Genomic DNA, 15,674 nt, shown 5'->3' with positions numbered 1-15,674 from the left:
CAGCTAGGATGGCTACATGGCTGGAGTTGGTGCCCATCACAGGGTCTCAGTCCCAGGTTGCTGTGAGGCCCAGAGGCATGTACTGTTCTGCTAATTCCAAGCTTCAGGGTAGGAAGGTCGGAGTCCCATCCCAGTGCCTGAGTGGAAGGAGGAGGAGACTCTGTGAGGTGGTGCCAGTTCTCAACATGTGTGCTTTCCTGGAACCCCAGACTGCTCCCAGAACCCCATGTTGGTTATGCTTTGTCAGAATCACAGGAGTGGCTGGAGGAGTCGGACTCGGAAGAGGACAGCAGCTCAGATGAAGAGGGTGCAGAGGGGGAAGATGGAGACCAGGAAGAGGACAGTGCAGAGGAGGGAGCAGGTGAGGGCCACAGTCGGACGCAGCTGCGCAGGCTGCCGTGCTGCGGAGGGGGCCCGCCTGGCGGTGTTTGTGGCGGGGTGGTCCAAGCAGGTCGCTGTTCAGTGTAGCCCTGCCCTGATCCCTGTGGACTGCCGGCTGAGCAGCTGCTTTCTTGTTCTTCCTTTTGGGATGAGCAGATCTGCAGCACCCAGAGGTGGCACGTGGGGAGCAGTACGAAGAGTACCTGTCCCGGACTGAACAGCACTGGCTGAAGCTTGCCCGGAACCACGTGGGGCCCGATGCAAAGGAGAAGAAAGTGCTGAAAGTAGCCCAGGCCATGGCAAAAACATGCTTTGATGACGCAGTTGGAGACAGTGCGCAGGGCAGGCATTAGACGGAGTGACTGAGACACGGGCTCTACATCACTGGTGTTGTTGCAGGAGGCCCCTGCAGAGGTGGTCTTCCGTGGAGCCTTGGGTCACAGTCAGATGGGGCGTACCCTGCCTTCACAGTGGCCTCTGTCCACTGAGGGAAGGTTAGAATGGGATGTGAATTTGAGGACCCAAGGCTGTGTGTTTCTGTCCTAATAAAACTGGGCTGTGTGCTCTGAGGTTTTCTTTCTTCTACAGAACAAGATGACCGTACCAGTGTGCTATGTGTCATCGGACTGAAGGTCACCAACATCCCGGCAGTCACTTGAAGCTGCTGTGCAGTGCTTGCATTGGCTGTGCCAGCTGGCCTTCTTTGCCACCTGGCCTTGTCCTGTGGGTCTCATGGTAGAATATTCTGGATTCATGGATATGTCCATTGGCTCCACTGCAGTGTTTTGGGGTTTTTTTTCCTTCCTCGTTTGTAGTTGTTTATTTTACCTTTATTTATAAGAATGTTCACACCAGTGTTCATGGCGGCTAGAAGAGGGTATGGGGGAAGAAGAGCTGCCATTACATGGGCACTGGGAACTGAACCTGCATCCTCTGGAAAGGCAGCAAGTGCTCTTAACCTCTGAGTCGTTGCTCTAGCCCCTCTATTGCAGTCTCACTGAGGAGGAGGAAGTGCTGACAGCTTCCTTTCCTTTCCTTTGCGAGCACAGGGCTGTCTTCTGTGAAGTGACAGCAAGGCTGGAGGACAAGAACCTAGCCCCTGATGACGGCAGCCTTTTGCCATTTGGCCATGGAGCAGGAAGTGCCTGCTCCACCACTGAGCAGGAAGAGTGAGTTCCAGGCCAGGCTGGGCCACACAGTGAGACTCTGATTCCACAGGAAGGGAGAGGGAAAAGCTCTAAGGAATCATCCCCCTGTTGGGAAGTATCTGCTGCTTGTCCTGGGCTCTGAGCCCACAGGGTGAGTGGATGGCTACCAGACTGGGCACAAAGCTGAGGAAGACAGACAGGTAGATCTGTGCGGCAGGAAGGGCACAGCTAAGCCAGGCAGTCACTGTCACCCAACAGGCCAGCGTCACTTTGGCTACTGGGGCCTGTGCAGCCCAGGCTGCTGAGCAGGGTCACCTGGACTGTCACCTGGTCCTTTTGCCCACTTCTGTCTGTGGCTGGAGGTGGGTTTGGTGGGGTTTAAGTATGGTATCCCCAGGAGCAGCTGAGGTAGCTCACCCAGTTGATGCCATTAGGCAAGGCTGAGGGACTGCTAAAAGGCCCTGGGTCTCTTGGGGTTGGCAGAGGAGAATGAAAACAGAAACAGCCATCAAGCCAGCTGCAAGACCTTATCAGTCTTTGGTTTGGTTTGTTGTTTTGAGACAGAATTTCATTGAGTAGCCCTGGCTGTCCTGGAACTCATTACTTAGCCCAGGCTGGCCTCAAACTCACAGAGAATTACCTGCCTCTGCCTCTGCCTCCCAAGTGCTGGATTAAAACATGCACTCTCATGCCCAGCTGGAAACCCTTATTGTTATTCTAAAGTATGATTTTTTTTAATGGTTTGACAGTAGTGTTTATTCTGACTATTAAGAGTGGGTTGCTTTAGGAAGCAAGTCAGTGGCCAGAGGACAAGGAAATACAGATGTGCCCAGGCTAGAAAGAAGCCTTTTACCAGAGGAACCTGCTCTTGTCAGATAGTGACAGCCACACATGCACACACCTTTCTGGTATGTTGCAGGGAGGGATAGCTGTTCCTTTATACGGTGAGGCTTGAGCCCTGGGGTGTGAGGTCAGTGTGCCGTCTGTCACTCAGATCTGTGTGCCACACGAACATGGTGCTGCTGCTGTCATGGGTAGACTAACATGTAGAACAGATTGCTTCCCCAAGGGACTGTCACTCAGTGTCTCAGTCACTATCCTTGGCACAGGAGTGTACAGTGGAGACCCAGGTAGCTGTCAGCACAGCTGGCTACAGTGCAGGGGCTGGAGACAGCTGGGCTTCTCTGAGATCGTTGCATCCCAGGCTCAGTTGCCAGGACTTGACAGTGCCCAGAGGCAGGACTCAGAAGCACTGGGGCTTGTCATCAAGATGAGGGAAGTAGGGTGACCCTCTCTGGTGAGGAGGAGGCTTAGCCTGCATGAGGGCTCCTTCCTGTCCTGGACCATCCTGCCCACAAGCTCCCTGTGCTCCCACAAAGTGCTGGAACAGGGAGTTAATTGTAGGACAGCACTGGGGCAGGGTGGCCCAGACTGGGAGGGACTGGGTAGTGGAGGCCCCACCCACCCAGCACCCGTGAGCAGGGGCTTCAGGAAGGAGGTTGGTAATGAAATGAGACTGCAGTCCTGAAGGTTTTAAATACGTTTATTAAGTAAAGGAGCAGAGGAATCTGAATCTGAGTGTCCCTTGTGTCAGGTGTGAAATCTGATTTAAAGTTACATTCATTAGGATTTGTTTCCAGTTTTTGATGAACCAAGCTGTTTCCAAGTAAAGAGACCAAGGCAAGAACAGCCAGCGTGCCAGAGGGAAGTCAGTTGACAGTCCCTCCTCGCCCACAAAGCAGTCAGTCTCATTAGTGAGTGGTTTACATGCACCAAGAGAAAAAAAAGATCAGAAAAAGGTAAAGCAGATGACTGTTGACGCGGTCACACAAAGGCATCTGCAGCAATGTCCTTGTCACAGGAAGCTCAGCAGAGTCCTCGGGGGTCTTCGGGGTGGCTTTTCTTTGGGAGTGGTGAATGGTGGGTGTCAGCAGCAGGCTCCAGCTAGAGCATTCAGAATTGACCTGTTGGGAGGGGGAGGGCTGACCCGCAGGCAACAGCAGAGCCAGGAATGCCAGCCCAGAAAACCACTGAGGATGAGGGGGTTGTCTGTGGCCCTGTCTTCAGCTGTAGGTTCTATGGCTACGGCTGCATGGGCTTGTGCAGCTACAGCTGTTCCCAGCGGGCAGTGCTCAAGGTGTGGGTCTCATTGATGCTGTGTGTACACCACGTCATGCTGCCTGCAGTGCCCTGAGTCTTCAGCCTGTATCCAGTGAATGCTTGCCCACCCTGCATGGTAGTATCTGCCTCGCGGACAGATCTGCAAGAGCCATTTGTTGGAGGTAAGTTGGTGGGACATCCCGACTTAAAGTGGGTTTTGGCCAAAGGAGAGAGTAGAACCCCTTCTATGGGAAAGGTTGAACTCTACCCCATATACTTATTTCCATGTCTGCACAGTGCAGGGGAGGCCTTTAGAACACAGGGTTCTCGGCAGCCTCAGATATCACCCTTGAAGAGACAGCCCTGGCAGTAGGCTGACGTCCACCAAAATTGAAACAAGGTCTTGAAGGTAGACAGAAAGCAGCATGCTAGCAGGCATGCCAACACAAGGGGGAACCAGCATCCAGCTGAGACCTACCTGCAGCTGGATGGGGAAGGTCAAAGGTCAGGATGAGTCCGTGTGATCAAGTGTGAAGTGCTTTACCCTACAGATAAGTGTTTGCATCTTGACCTTTGGTGTGGGGTGAACAGGCTAAAAGGCCATCCCAGAAGTGAGGTAGTTATGAGGTGGCTGGCTGCCTTGCCTGCTCTAACAACCTGGGAAACCCAGCCCACCTCCTGTGGAGTGGACCCACTCCCCCTTCATGGAGTCCTAGTGAGTCTCTGAAGTTTAGGAAGGAGCTGAGCCAGGAGACTGCCCAGTATGCACTTTAGCCCTGGCCATATTAGGGGAGGCGTGAAAAAGCAGACTCCAGGAGCCGTGTGTGCTGTAGTGTGGAGAGCGCTCAGTCACGTGAGCGGTCACTGCCACTGCCCTTGAGGGCTTCCCTTCCCACCACATGCCTTGTTCACATGCTCCAGGCAGGCCTTGTCTAGCTTCAGGACAGGAAGACTTGGGTCTTGTAGGCATGTTCCTAGTGTTCACACTGGAATTGAGCTTAGCTGTTTGTGTGTGTGTGTGTGTGTGTGTGTGTGTGTGTGTGTGTGTGTGTGTGTATTTTTTTTTCTTCTTTCAAGGCCAGGGTAAATAGGACAGACGGTTCTTGGCACTTAGGGACACTTGGTTGTTCTGGTGTGTGCTTGGCCTGTAGATGGACCTTGGCGAGACAGCAGAGCTAGAGCTCACAACCGCTTCTGGGTGCTCACCCTCTGTAATGGTGACGTGATGGCACAGGACTGTTTGGTGTCAGAAAGTGGCCTGTGTGGTCGTCAGCTGATTGCACAATGTGGTGACATGCTGGGATAGGAGCTCTCGTGCTGAACTTCATGATCAGAGACTGCTCTAGAGGAAGACACAGGCAGGAAGATCCAGTGCAACCTAGCTTAAACTGGAAGAGACTGGAGCATCCCACACCCTCCTTCATGTCACAGAGGGGATGGAATAAGCAGCCATGAGGCCTTTGGAGCGGGGCTGTGCAGAGGTGTTTGATATCCGCACAGGGACTACTATCTAGAAGAATGGCCCAGCCAGTCAAGATCTTTAGAGGACAGCCACAAACTCAAACTAGAAAGGACAACACCCCAGAACCTCTTGTCTCCTATTCATGGCTTGGCCTCTGAGCACCCTGGACTCCCAGCAGTCTCCCTGAGGGTGGCCTATGTATGTTCTGTGTAAACTGGACCTGTTTGTCCTGTGAGCAGGAACATGTTGGAAGTGGGGTATGTGGCAGTCCTCTGCTTGGCCTGGATACCAACCTGGCCACAAGTGACCACGGGCTGTGGTTCCTGGGATTAGTGTGGACGCGGAGGAGCCTGGTGTCAGGTGTTTGTCAGTAGGTCAGTTCAAAGCAGAGACTGATGGAAAGCGGCCTGCTGTCTGCTGCCTGAGATCCCGTGCACGGCCCTTCCACTGTGGCTGTGGGATTTCTGACCACCAGCGTCATCACCATGACCACTGTTGTGTACTGTGTGCTGCTGCCTGGTGTGTGACTTGGGGATTTCTCGAACTGTATTTTGGTGCTTGGATCCATACGTGCAAGAATATGAGTCTGCAGTGTGTGGGACTCAATGCTCAACAGCTCTACAGCCATGGTGCAGGCACCAAGGGCTTTGGGTGTTCAGGAAGGATTTCTGTTCACTCTGGAAAAAAAGTGTGTCTTCTGAGGCTGGGCTGGATCTCAGTTAAAACTCATTACATGCAGTGTGCCCCGGAGCCAGAGTGACACTGTTTTGTTCCCTCCAGTGACCATCCTCATCTTGCTCAACATGCTGTCGGCTACACCTTCAGGGAGGAGGCGGGCTCTGCGGGGGTGGGAGAAGAGCAGCCATAGGCTGCAGCGAGGTGTTCCTTTCCCTGCAGGCCAGCTTGTTGGATCTCCCAGGGATCCGGGTGTGTTTGGTCTCCATCACTTCTGCCTAGAACCCACTCTCCTGCACTACTATAGGCCGCCAGCGGAACGCCAGGCTGCAGACTCTGGTCTATGGTAACACTTCTCATAGCAAGTGAATGGATGGGCGCCATCCCCTGCCAGAGCCTCTTGAGCACGTTTGGGCTACACTTTGTGCGTGTGTCAAGTGAGAGTAGGCACCCTGATGGGCCAGGAGCTTCTGGGATGCACATTGAGCCCCTTGTGTCTGTAGAAAAATACAATGCACATAGCCCAGTATGGACGGCTCTCCTGGCTGCAAAGAGCAGGAATCTTTATTTGGTTCACACCAGATCTGCGGCAACCACTTGGTATTAAAAAAGGTGAACGGAAAATTAAGCTGTACAAAAAGATGGAACTGTTTAGAAACACCAGAAATGTATCAGGTCACCTGCTGAACCTCTCCCCCTCTTCAACCCGCAATCCAAACTAGCTTGGAGGAGGGACAGGCAGTGCCCAGGGGACAGCGTGGATGACGGAAGCAACAAAGCTGAGCGTCGCTGGGACATGCTCTAATCTGTAGTTTATTTCTGGTTAAAAATATAGCAATCCAGTGCACTGTAGTAAAGAAATCTGCTCGAAAGGTAGCAGAGAACACGAGCAAAGCAAGGCGGAGTCCATAAGACAGACGGGCTGCACCCAAGGAGACTGACGGAGCCACGGGGTGCCAGGCGAGCTGGCATCCCTTGTTCATATGTTTGGATGAGGGAACAACCCTGGTAGAGAAGGCAGAGACATGAGGAACCTGTTGTTTGACTGAAACAAGTTACATTGTACATCCGGGGAGTGCTGGGTATGCAACAGTCTCCAGGACATTCAAGCCACTGGCTTCAACCACATTCCTGTCCCGGGACCAGACTCTCTGGAGTAGCTCTGAGGCATCTGGAGGGAATATGCATATCTGTTAGGGGAAGTCGAGGCAGGCACAGTGCAAAGATGTGAGACCCCGTGGAGGTCAGTGAGAGGTGACGTCCTCCATGGGGCGTCACTGCCAGGGACACGGAAGGCTGAATATACATCCTGCATACTAGGTGCAAAACGGCACATGCTCAGCCCAGGCGTGCTGTCAGGCTGTCCGGGGCATGTGGGCCATAGCCACCTTGGCATCAGGGCTCAGATGTGCCTGGCCAGATCGGGGTCAGCCCTGGACGTCTGCAGCATGGCCTCCCTGGGTCTGGAGGGAGGATGGCTGGGCAGGGCCAACAATGAGTGAGCGGAGGACGGCAGGGAACAGACTTTGCCTTAAGACTCAGTGTGGGGAGGCGACCTCCTTAGGAGAGCCTTGGGGCAGTGCCGAGAAGAGGGATCATGGTCTGTTTTAGGGAGAAGAGCGGGGGCTTCCCTCTCCCTCCACAGGTATGCAGCACAGACTCCATGGAGACAAGGGCAGGACACCCTGTCCCTGGGCCTGGGCCCACACTCCCAGCTACTCGCCTTGCACAGCTGCACTCCCTGGCTGCCCTCCCCCTCTCCCAGCTCGCCGGGCACCCTGCTCAAGGCGCCACCTTCCACACCCGGCAGGAAACATGAAGGTCCCGATCTTTTGGCCGCTGGTTTGCCAGGACCCGTTCACACCAAGCTGGAGGGGTGGCATGCCGGCCTCCTCCTGCCATGCCCCACAGCATCGTGTAACACAAGCAAAGAATTTTGGCTAAAATCCAAAAAAACATTACCCAGAAAAAAAGGCAAACTGTGATTGACACCCAATCATGTTGTTCTGTGGAAGGACAGGAGACCTGGGGCTGTTGAGGCAGGGTGTCCCTTCTTGGTTTGCTTTTAACGTCCCTTTCTACATCGTCGCTTCCGTGGTCACAACAATCTTGTCAGATGAAAAAGTTAATAAACAAAATGGCGACTCCAATGTTGAGCAGGATCACCATGACGACCAAGATGGGAGCTGAGCCCTGGAACAGAGGATAGGCGAGAGTGAGGCCAGTGCAGGGCCTCAGTGCCCACAGCGCCTGTGGGAGAAGGTGTCCCCTTCTGCAGGACCACTCACTGCTGTCCCTAGGGTGCTCTACACTAGTCTTTCTCAACCTGGGTCACTTGGAGTTTCCTGTACCGCCCAGAGACTGCTCTCTTGGGTCTAGTTCGCATCATATACCCAGTACCTGGCTTCTCCCAATGCTTACTGAAGCCCTTAGTTCTTGTGGCTCACTGTCACCCCCATTACAGCCATGGGCCCAAGACACCTGCCTGGTCAGCTGCCTGCTCTTGTTACCTTGTCGCAGCTTGGAAGGGGGGCAGATTTTGCACACAGAGCAGGGGAGGAAGCCGCACAGTCCGTCACAGTGGAGGTTTTGTATGTGCCCTTGACAGCAGTCCAGACAGGAGCACGGGAACCGGCACTGTAGAAGCCTCAGCCAGGCCCCACGTGTGCAGAGCACATCTGGCTCCTAACCCCACAGCCCTACCGTTCATTCTGAGTGGTCATGGTGCCCAGCCTGCGGCCACACACATGTACCTTTAGCTCACATCCCCACACACGAAAAGTCTGCTCCTTTTTAAATTTTGTAGTATTTGTTTTCTGTGCATCGGGTGGTTTTCCTGCATGTTATGTGTGAGGGTGTCAGATTCTCTGGAACTGGAGTTACTAGCAGTTGTGAGCCACCATGTGGGTGCTGGGAATTGAACCAAGGTCCTCTGGAAGAGCAGTCAGAGCTCTCGGCTGCTGAGCCATCTCTCCAGCCTCAAGACATTCACTTTTTTTTTTTTTTTTTTTAAGATTTATTTATTTCATGTATGTGGATATACTGCCACTGTCTTCAGAAGATGGCATCGGATCCCATTACAGATGGTTGTGAGCCACCATGTGGTTGCTGGGAATTGAACTCAGGACCTCTAGAAGAGCAGTCAGTGCTCTTAACTGCTGAGCCATCTCTCCAGCTCCAAGACATTCACTTTTAAGGGAGCAAGAAGTTTGTTCAGCCAGACTGTAGGCTTCAGGGAGCTTCCGCCCCTTATTTCTTGCCTGAGTGTCCTCAAACTTGATTTGCCAGGCTACGTAGAGGGCTTCCTAATAGACATATTTTATTTTGTGATGCTCTACGCCAGGCAAGGCTTTTACTACTTAACTACCTCTACAGCCTAAGCAAAGGCTTTTTAAAATAACCCTGGGAACTAGCCAATGAAGAAAGAGCCAAGTAGCCAGTCCTACCGGGCCCAGGACCAAGCAGCCCAGCCCGTTCTCCTGTGACCACTTTGCTGAAGAGTGAGTGGAAACCCAGGTACTCCCTGGCAGGAACAAGGCCGGCCTTCCAGTCTTGACTTCACTTCTGAACTCTGGTGCTTTTATGGCATGGAGTTTGAGATGCCATGATACCTGGGCTGAGCTAGCCTTGCAGTGAAGAGGAAAGTATCTTAATAGCAGAGTTGGCCAAGGATGCCAGCCTTGGGGTCTGGCCCCCCATCACAGTGATGGTTCACTCCACCAAAGGGATTCTACCACCAGGAATCATCTGCAGTTGCTACCAGACATGATCAGTCTAGAGCTGGGGACTCACGTTCTGCCCATCACACCAGAGAGGTGGGGTTCTTGAGGTTTAGACAGAAATTGAGCATGGCCAGGACCCTTATGAGTCAGAGCCCTGGGTCTTTGCTATCCATCCACCACTTCCATACAACCCGGAGGACGTGGTGATGTCACCAGCCAGGGACCAGCTTCCCTGACCAGGATACAGGGTAAACCATGCTATATAGAGCCCTCCGGGAGGGCACACAGATCTGAGATGGCTGCCAGTCAACCTTCCAGAGGCCACCCATGGTCACCCCTAAACACAAGCAGGGAGCAGTCACCTCTCATTTGCCATGAAGGCTGGACTCTACAGCTGAGCCTTGCCTGACCTCCGCTCACGCCCATAGGACCACGTGGTACCTACAGAAAACCTGCCTGCTTTCTTAGGAAGTTGGGACCATGGGGCAGGGCTGGAGCCCCTCTCTGGTTTCCCTTCTTGAAGTGTGGGTGGCTTTGGGGAGTGACAGAGTATCCCAGACAATCCTAGCTGGAAGCTGTAGGGCACAGCTACCCTGCGCTGTCAGCTTCTGGCTCTCCCAGCCTATACTTACGGCCAATCCTATGCTCTGCACACCTCCCCTAGGGAACTTTGGGTGTTTATTTTTGGATGTGTATGTATGCATTTTGTAGATGTTCATGTGTGTACATGTTTACATGCGGAAGTTGGGGCAACCCCAGGTTTCCTCGGGAGTCTCTCACCTTGTTTTCTGTGGACATAGGAGACATTCACTGGCTTGTAGCTCGCCAAGTAGGCTGGCCTCACTGGCCACTCTATGTCCCCAGTGCTGCGGTAATGATGCTGATGGGTTTTTGGTTTTCAGGACAGGGTTTCTCTATGTATAGCCCTGGTCATCCTGGAACTCACTCTGTAGACCAGGCTGGCCTTGACCTCAGAGATTCACCTGCCTGCCTCTGCCTTTCAAGTGCTGGGATTACAGGAGTGCACCAGTGCTACCTGGTTCCAGGGATTGAACTCGTCCTCAGGATCAATTTACACACTCTGCTCTCTCAAAGGATAGCCTTGTTATATAGCCCAGGCTGGAATGACTGTGATGCTCACTCTGTATCAAGCTTTCGAGTGCTAGGGTTATGGGTATGGCGAAAACTCTGCTGTTCCTTTCCAGTGGTGCTGGGGACCAAACCTGGGGCCCGTATGTGTACCAGGCAAATGCACTCTACTGTTGAGACGACAGTCCCAGCCAGAAGCCTCGTCTTAAAGCACCCAAAAAAGCCAACATGGTTAAGAGAGCTAAAGAACCACTCCTGAACTTCCCGCCCCTGCTCACTGCTGTGCTGCTCCTGAAATAGCCACACACACCACATGCCCACAACTGCTCGGCAGGCTCAGCGGGGTGAGGCCCAAGCTAGTGCTGTGGTCCCAGCAGCAATCAGAGCAGAGGAGACATTTTAGAATTGCAGCGCTGAGGACAGACATCAGTGTCTTCAAGGAGAATCTCACCTGGGGCAAGTGACTCCTGGTTCTGTGAACTGAAACCACATCGTCCCAAGGCCCCTTGATCCCTGCTGCTGCAGCAGTAAGGAACCTGAAGAGGGTCCCCCTGGGCTCGGCACAGGTGTGTGACCCACACGCGTCACATGCCACAGAGCATTCCTGTGGGGAGCTTCCTCGCAACCCCCAGACATACAGCTATATGCTCAGAAATCCAGTTCGCCACATAAAGCTCAGGCATCAGAGTGTGCTCTTCTGTGTCAAGGCAGGTGACCAGGGCCCTGTCTGCTGAGACCACTGGTACACGGGACACCAGGCTCCTGTGTTGCCAGCACCCCTTCCAGCTGCCTTCTGTCACTGTGGCTTTAGAGATCCCAGGAGGACCCTTAAAGTGTCCTAGTCCTGCCTGGTCCAGGGAAGGCTGCTGTTTCCTTCAAAAGGCCCATCCAGAGACAAAAAGTGAAGACTGGGAAGGGAGGGACAGTCCCTGACAGACAGAGTTGATCCTGGGCTCTAAGCAAGGGAGCTCACTTAGGAGTCCTATAAGACACGGCAAATCTCCAATTGTCAAAGGGCCCAGGAATCTCAATGCTATGAATTCCTAACAAATTCCCACTGCTTGGGTGGGAAGCTGCACAGTCAGGGAGACCTTGGAGCCTGGCCTCAGGGGAGGATTGCAGGACTCCAACCCATTGTCCCATGTGTAGAGCGTCAACTTCCTGGAAGCTGAACCCTTGCCTGTTTTAGCATGTCAAAAATGAAAGGTGCCCAGAAGAGAGAGACTATCTATCTGGACAGAGGGACCTTCCTTGGCTCTGCTCCAGAACAAACCACAGATAGCAACAGGTCTGCACCAGTCAGCCTGGGCCCTCCAGGCACCCACACTACTTCTAAAGGGTGAGCCCAAGAGTGGCTTTCTCGGGCATCCATCTATGGCACTGTCTCTGCCTCCCGTAGATCCCACAACCCCAATCCCTGGCGAGGAAATCCACAGAAAGCAGAGTAAACAGGAGGTGGCCCTGGGTCCCACTGCCTCTGCCCGGCAAGGGGTTGGTTGGGCACCACTTACCGTGCTAGACTTGAGCTCATCCCCAGTCTCCTCGTCAGACTCGAGTGCAACAGGCAGGGACTTCTGGGGTGGGGAGAAGGTCAGATCCCAACGCAGCAGACGGGGCTCAGGCCGGTCCCCCAGCCGCAGGCTCTCTAGTTTCTGCACCGTGGGTTCTGCAGAGGAGGCTGGCCTGAGGTTCTCCTTGTTCTGGGACTTGGACCTCAGTCTCTGTAGCCCGAAGCCCCGGTCCTCAGAGCGCCGGTCTCCCCCAGCACCCCGACTGTGACGCCGTCTCTGTGGGTGTGTATCCTGTGGACAGGCATCCATCCTTAGTAAGGGCTTCATCTCCAGCTTGTAGTTGCTCAGCTGCTCCTCATCTGGTTCTAGTAGCTTGGGGCCCCCAGAACAGGGATTGCCTGCCCGGTGGTGAGAAGTCCACGAGAACGTGGTGGGGGACTCCGTCCGCCGCTCCCGGGGCTTGGGGTTCCCAGGCTGCTTGTGACCTGAGCCCCGGGTGCGGAAGTCCTCAGTGGGCTGGCCGCTGCGTAGGGCACCACTGCGGACACCCCTAGAGGCCCCAGCCTTCTCCTCGCCCCAGCTGTTGCGGGCATAGTCCCCTCCGCGGCCCTCAAGGAGCATCTGGATGTCCCCGCTTCGCTCCTCATCCACCGAGACCTGCCTGGAGAAGTGGGCCATCTTGGTCCTGGAGGCAGGAGCTGGCGGAGGGGTAGCCGTGGGGCTGGCGGGAAAGCTCTGCAGGGGACTGTCGTCGGGGGTCAGATCAGAAGGGGTAGTGCCCTTTCGGTACAGCTCAGGGCTCTCCTGCTGCAGGGGTGTCCCGGTGGAGAGCACCTCGATGTCATCGCAGGACATCTGGTGCTTTGGCCTCTGGTACTCAAGCCCTTGGGTGGGAGACAAAAGCACACAGAGTTACAAGGAGCCCTCAGAAGAGAGATCTTGTGCCCCATGTGTGTTGGGTCACTCAACAAAGATAACTGGCAGGACCTTAAAGCCAGGCACTTTCTGTCCCCAGAGTCTCTTAGGTAGAAAACAGGGACCTGGAAAGTCAGGGCATGAGCCTGCTGTGTGCCCTGTGGCCTTCTTGACAAGGGTGAGGCGGCTCAGCATCTTACAGGGAGGTTTGTGCCCGCCTGCCAGCTCCATGGAGGTCATTCTCAGCTAAAATTAGCTGCAGAGCCCGTGCTGTCCCTGGAAAACCATTATGAAGACCAAGAAGGCACCTGGGGCAAATTAATCTCAGTGCCTTGATTCCTGCCTTGCGTCCTGGGACATGGCTGTGCCAGCTTTACGGATAGGGTATCAGCTTCGGTGCTCCGGGCACTGCTCCGACTCATCCTGTACCCCTCCTTCCAGCCCTGTGGCTTCAGACAGTCTCAGAGGGACTGGATACCAGGGTCTTCCCCACACAGCCAGCCCAAAGGAGGGCAGCCTTCTGCCCCTAGCTGATAAACACTTGGGTAATGTTTTTAGAACCAGGGACAGCCTGAGCTTGTGATCCGGGATCCATGTTAAATGTCGGTTCTGCCGCTGTCTCCACAAGACCATGGGGCAGCCATCGTCCTCGGGAGTCTTCTCTTTAAAAGAGAACACAGCAGCTGCTGGTCTTGAGGACCAGGGAGTAGGGCACTTAGCCCCCAGTCCCTTTCCAGTAAGGCCCCACTGGCCGCTAATGCATTCTAGGAAATGCCTTAATGTGGGGACGTGAATCACAGAAGGGACGTAAGGGCACCGGGAAGTAACAATACTGGAGAGGAGGCCATGGTAGCCTCCCAGGCAGCAGGCATGGCCAGAGGCCACAGAGAGCAACAGCCAGGGACAGACTGCATCAGCCAAGTCCCACGGTCTGGTCCTGTCCCAGGAAGCGGGCAGATGAGCTACTACCAGTTGAAGGTTATTCTCATAAATTTTTCTCAAGGCGGCATCTCTGAACAGAAAATAGACCTTAGCTGAGGTCTCCCCAGAAGAAACACTATCCGGGGCCAGCTGGGTGCTCCAAGGCCCACATACATGGGACATAAGGCCACACATCTGGTAGTCAAAGGTCCAAAGTCCAGCTGTGGGCAGGGCTGGCTCTATGGGTCTTGTCCAGGATCATCAGAACACCTTGGTGGATCAATCTCTTGGTTGGCATTCCACACACAGTACCTCAGATAGTATTGAGTCCCCTCCAATCAAAGCTCCTAGGGACAGTGTAGTGGGACACCAGGAAGGAACCAGCAGCAGGCTGGAGCCTGGGGATCTGTGGGAATTATTAATATGCTTGTTGATGTACATATTCTACATATGGCTCGCCTTGCTTGGGGTCAGTTATGAGCTTAGCAGTCTGAATGCGGGGCAGATTGCCTGCAGCCCACTGACCTGAACAAGAGCCACCTCAGTCTGACTAGAAGCTAGGCCCTCCACTGGGGGCCTGGGCTCCTTCCTTCTTCCTCTCTCTCTCTCTCTCTCTCTCTCTCTCTCTCTCTCTCTCTCTCTCTCTTGAGAGCATCTGGGTGAAAGGGACTGTGTAGAGTTGGTAGCCACCTCCCCTCTAAACCAGAAACATCTGACAGATATGCCAGTGGCCAGGGCTTGGTGGGATACCGGAGTGGGTCCTGGGGGAAGGAGCAGATAGCACGACTCTGATTTGATCTTCTGAGCAGACACCACCAGCTGTGTGAGCTTGGCTCCTCAGTCCAGGCCCAGAGGCCCCGTCTTCATTTGTGTGAAACACAGATCAGGCACAGCACACCCTAGCCCCACAGCCTCGTTTAACTTTCAATTCTCACCCTATGTACAGTATCTGGGGGCAGACAGGGGGGCTGTGTCTCTGTCTCCAAGATGCTTCCCAGGATGCATTGTGACTGAGTGGGGACAGCACAACCCCCACCTCAGGCAACTGTCCCAACACTGGAGTTCTCCATGCCTTCGTCCACATATCTCCCAGAGGACAGTGACACAGCACAGGCTTCTGCTCATTGGAGATCCTCCATCTTGGCAGCCACTCCCCTGCCATGGCTGCCTGCACTTCACTGAGTTTATATTAACATTAAATCAAACTCAGCACAAAGGAGGCTGAGGCAGGAGGATTGCCATGGGCCAGCCTGGGCTACAGAATAAGATCTTGTATTAGAAACAAGCAACAGAAACTATTAGATGAGACTAGATCCAGCTTTTCAGTCACCCTTGCTACAGAGGCATCAAAGCCATCACTGTAGATGGTTATAGAATAACCTGGGGACCAGAAGACGAGAGGCGGTGTCCACACAGGCAGAGAGCTTAGAAACAGTCACTAAGGGGGCTGGAGAGATGGCTCAGTGGTTAAGAGCACTGACTACTCTTCCAGAGGTCCTGAGTTCAATTCCTAGCAACCACATGGTGGCTCACAACCATCTGTAATGGGATCTGATGTCCTCTTCTGGTGTGTCTGAAGACAGCAACAGTGTACTCATATACATAAAATAAATAACTCTTTTTAAAAAAGAACAGAAACAGTAACTAAAGCCAGTGCACACCCACACATGTGTTTGCAAGGGAGGTCACTAGTAAGGCACTAGCTTGGGGTGACAATCGGCTCCAGGGGGCATCAGGGGCTCCAGGAGGC

At 53.9% G+C, this 15,674-nt stretch overlaps 2 protein-coding genes across 4 annotated transcripts in view; one reads left to right on the top strand and one right to left on the bottom strand.

Moving 5' to 3' along the window:
• The window catches only part of Klhdc4 (kelch domain containing 4), a 28,922-nt gene extending 27,975 nt beyond the window's left edge, over positions 1-947 (top strand). For all 3 annotated transcript variants that reach the window (XM_034522258.2, XM_034522259.2, XM_076915990.1), the window contains 2 exons: positions 248-361; positions 538-947. In XM_034522258.2, the coding sequence (XP_034378149.1) occupies positions 248-361; positions 538-734 (311 nt within the window). In that variant the 3' untranslated portion in view covers positions 735-947. The remainder of the gene's footprint in view (positions 1-247; positions 362-537) is intronic.
• A 2,107-nt stretch (positions 948-3,054) lies between these two features.
• The window catches only part of Jph3 (junctophilin 3), a 64,542-nt gene continuing 51,922 nt past the window's right edge, over positions 3,055-15,674 (bottom strand). Inside the window, exons 4-5 of the mRNA XM_034522257.2 lie at positions 12,089-12,972; positions 3,055-7,959 (exon numbers count right to left, since the gene is read on the bottom strand). Of these exons, the coding sequence (XP_034378148.1) occupies positions 7,879-7,959; positions 12,089-12,972 (965 nt within the window). The 3' untranslated portion in view covers positions 3,055-7,878. The remainder of the gene's footprint in view (positions 7,960-12,088; positions 12,973-15,674) is intronic.

The sequence above is a fragment of the Arvicanthis niloticus genome, chromosome 18, assembly GCF_011762505.2.
Source record: "Arvicanthis niloticus isolate mArvNil1 chromosome 18, mArvNil1.pat.X, whole genome shotgun sequence".
Taxonomy (NCBI): domain Eukaryota; kingdom Metazoa; phylum Chordata; class Mammalia; order Rodentia; family Muridae; genus Arvicanthis; species Arvicanthis niloticus.
The sequence above is the reverse complement of the archived record's forward strand: the minus strand, read 5'-3'. Positions and strand labels throughout refer to the sequence as shown.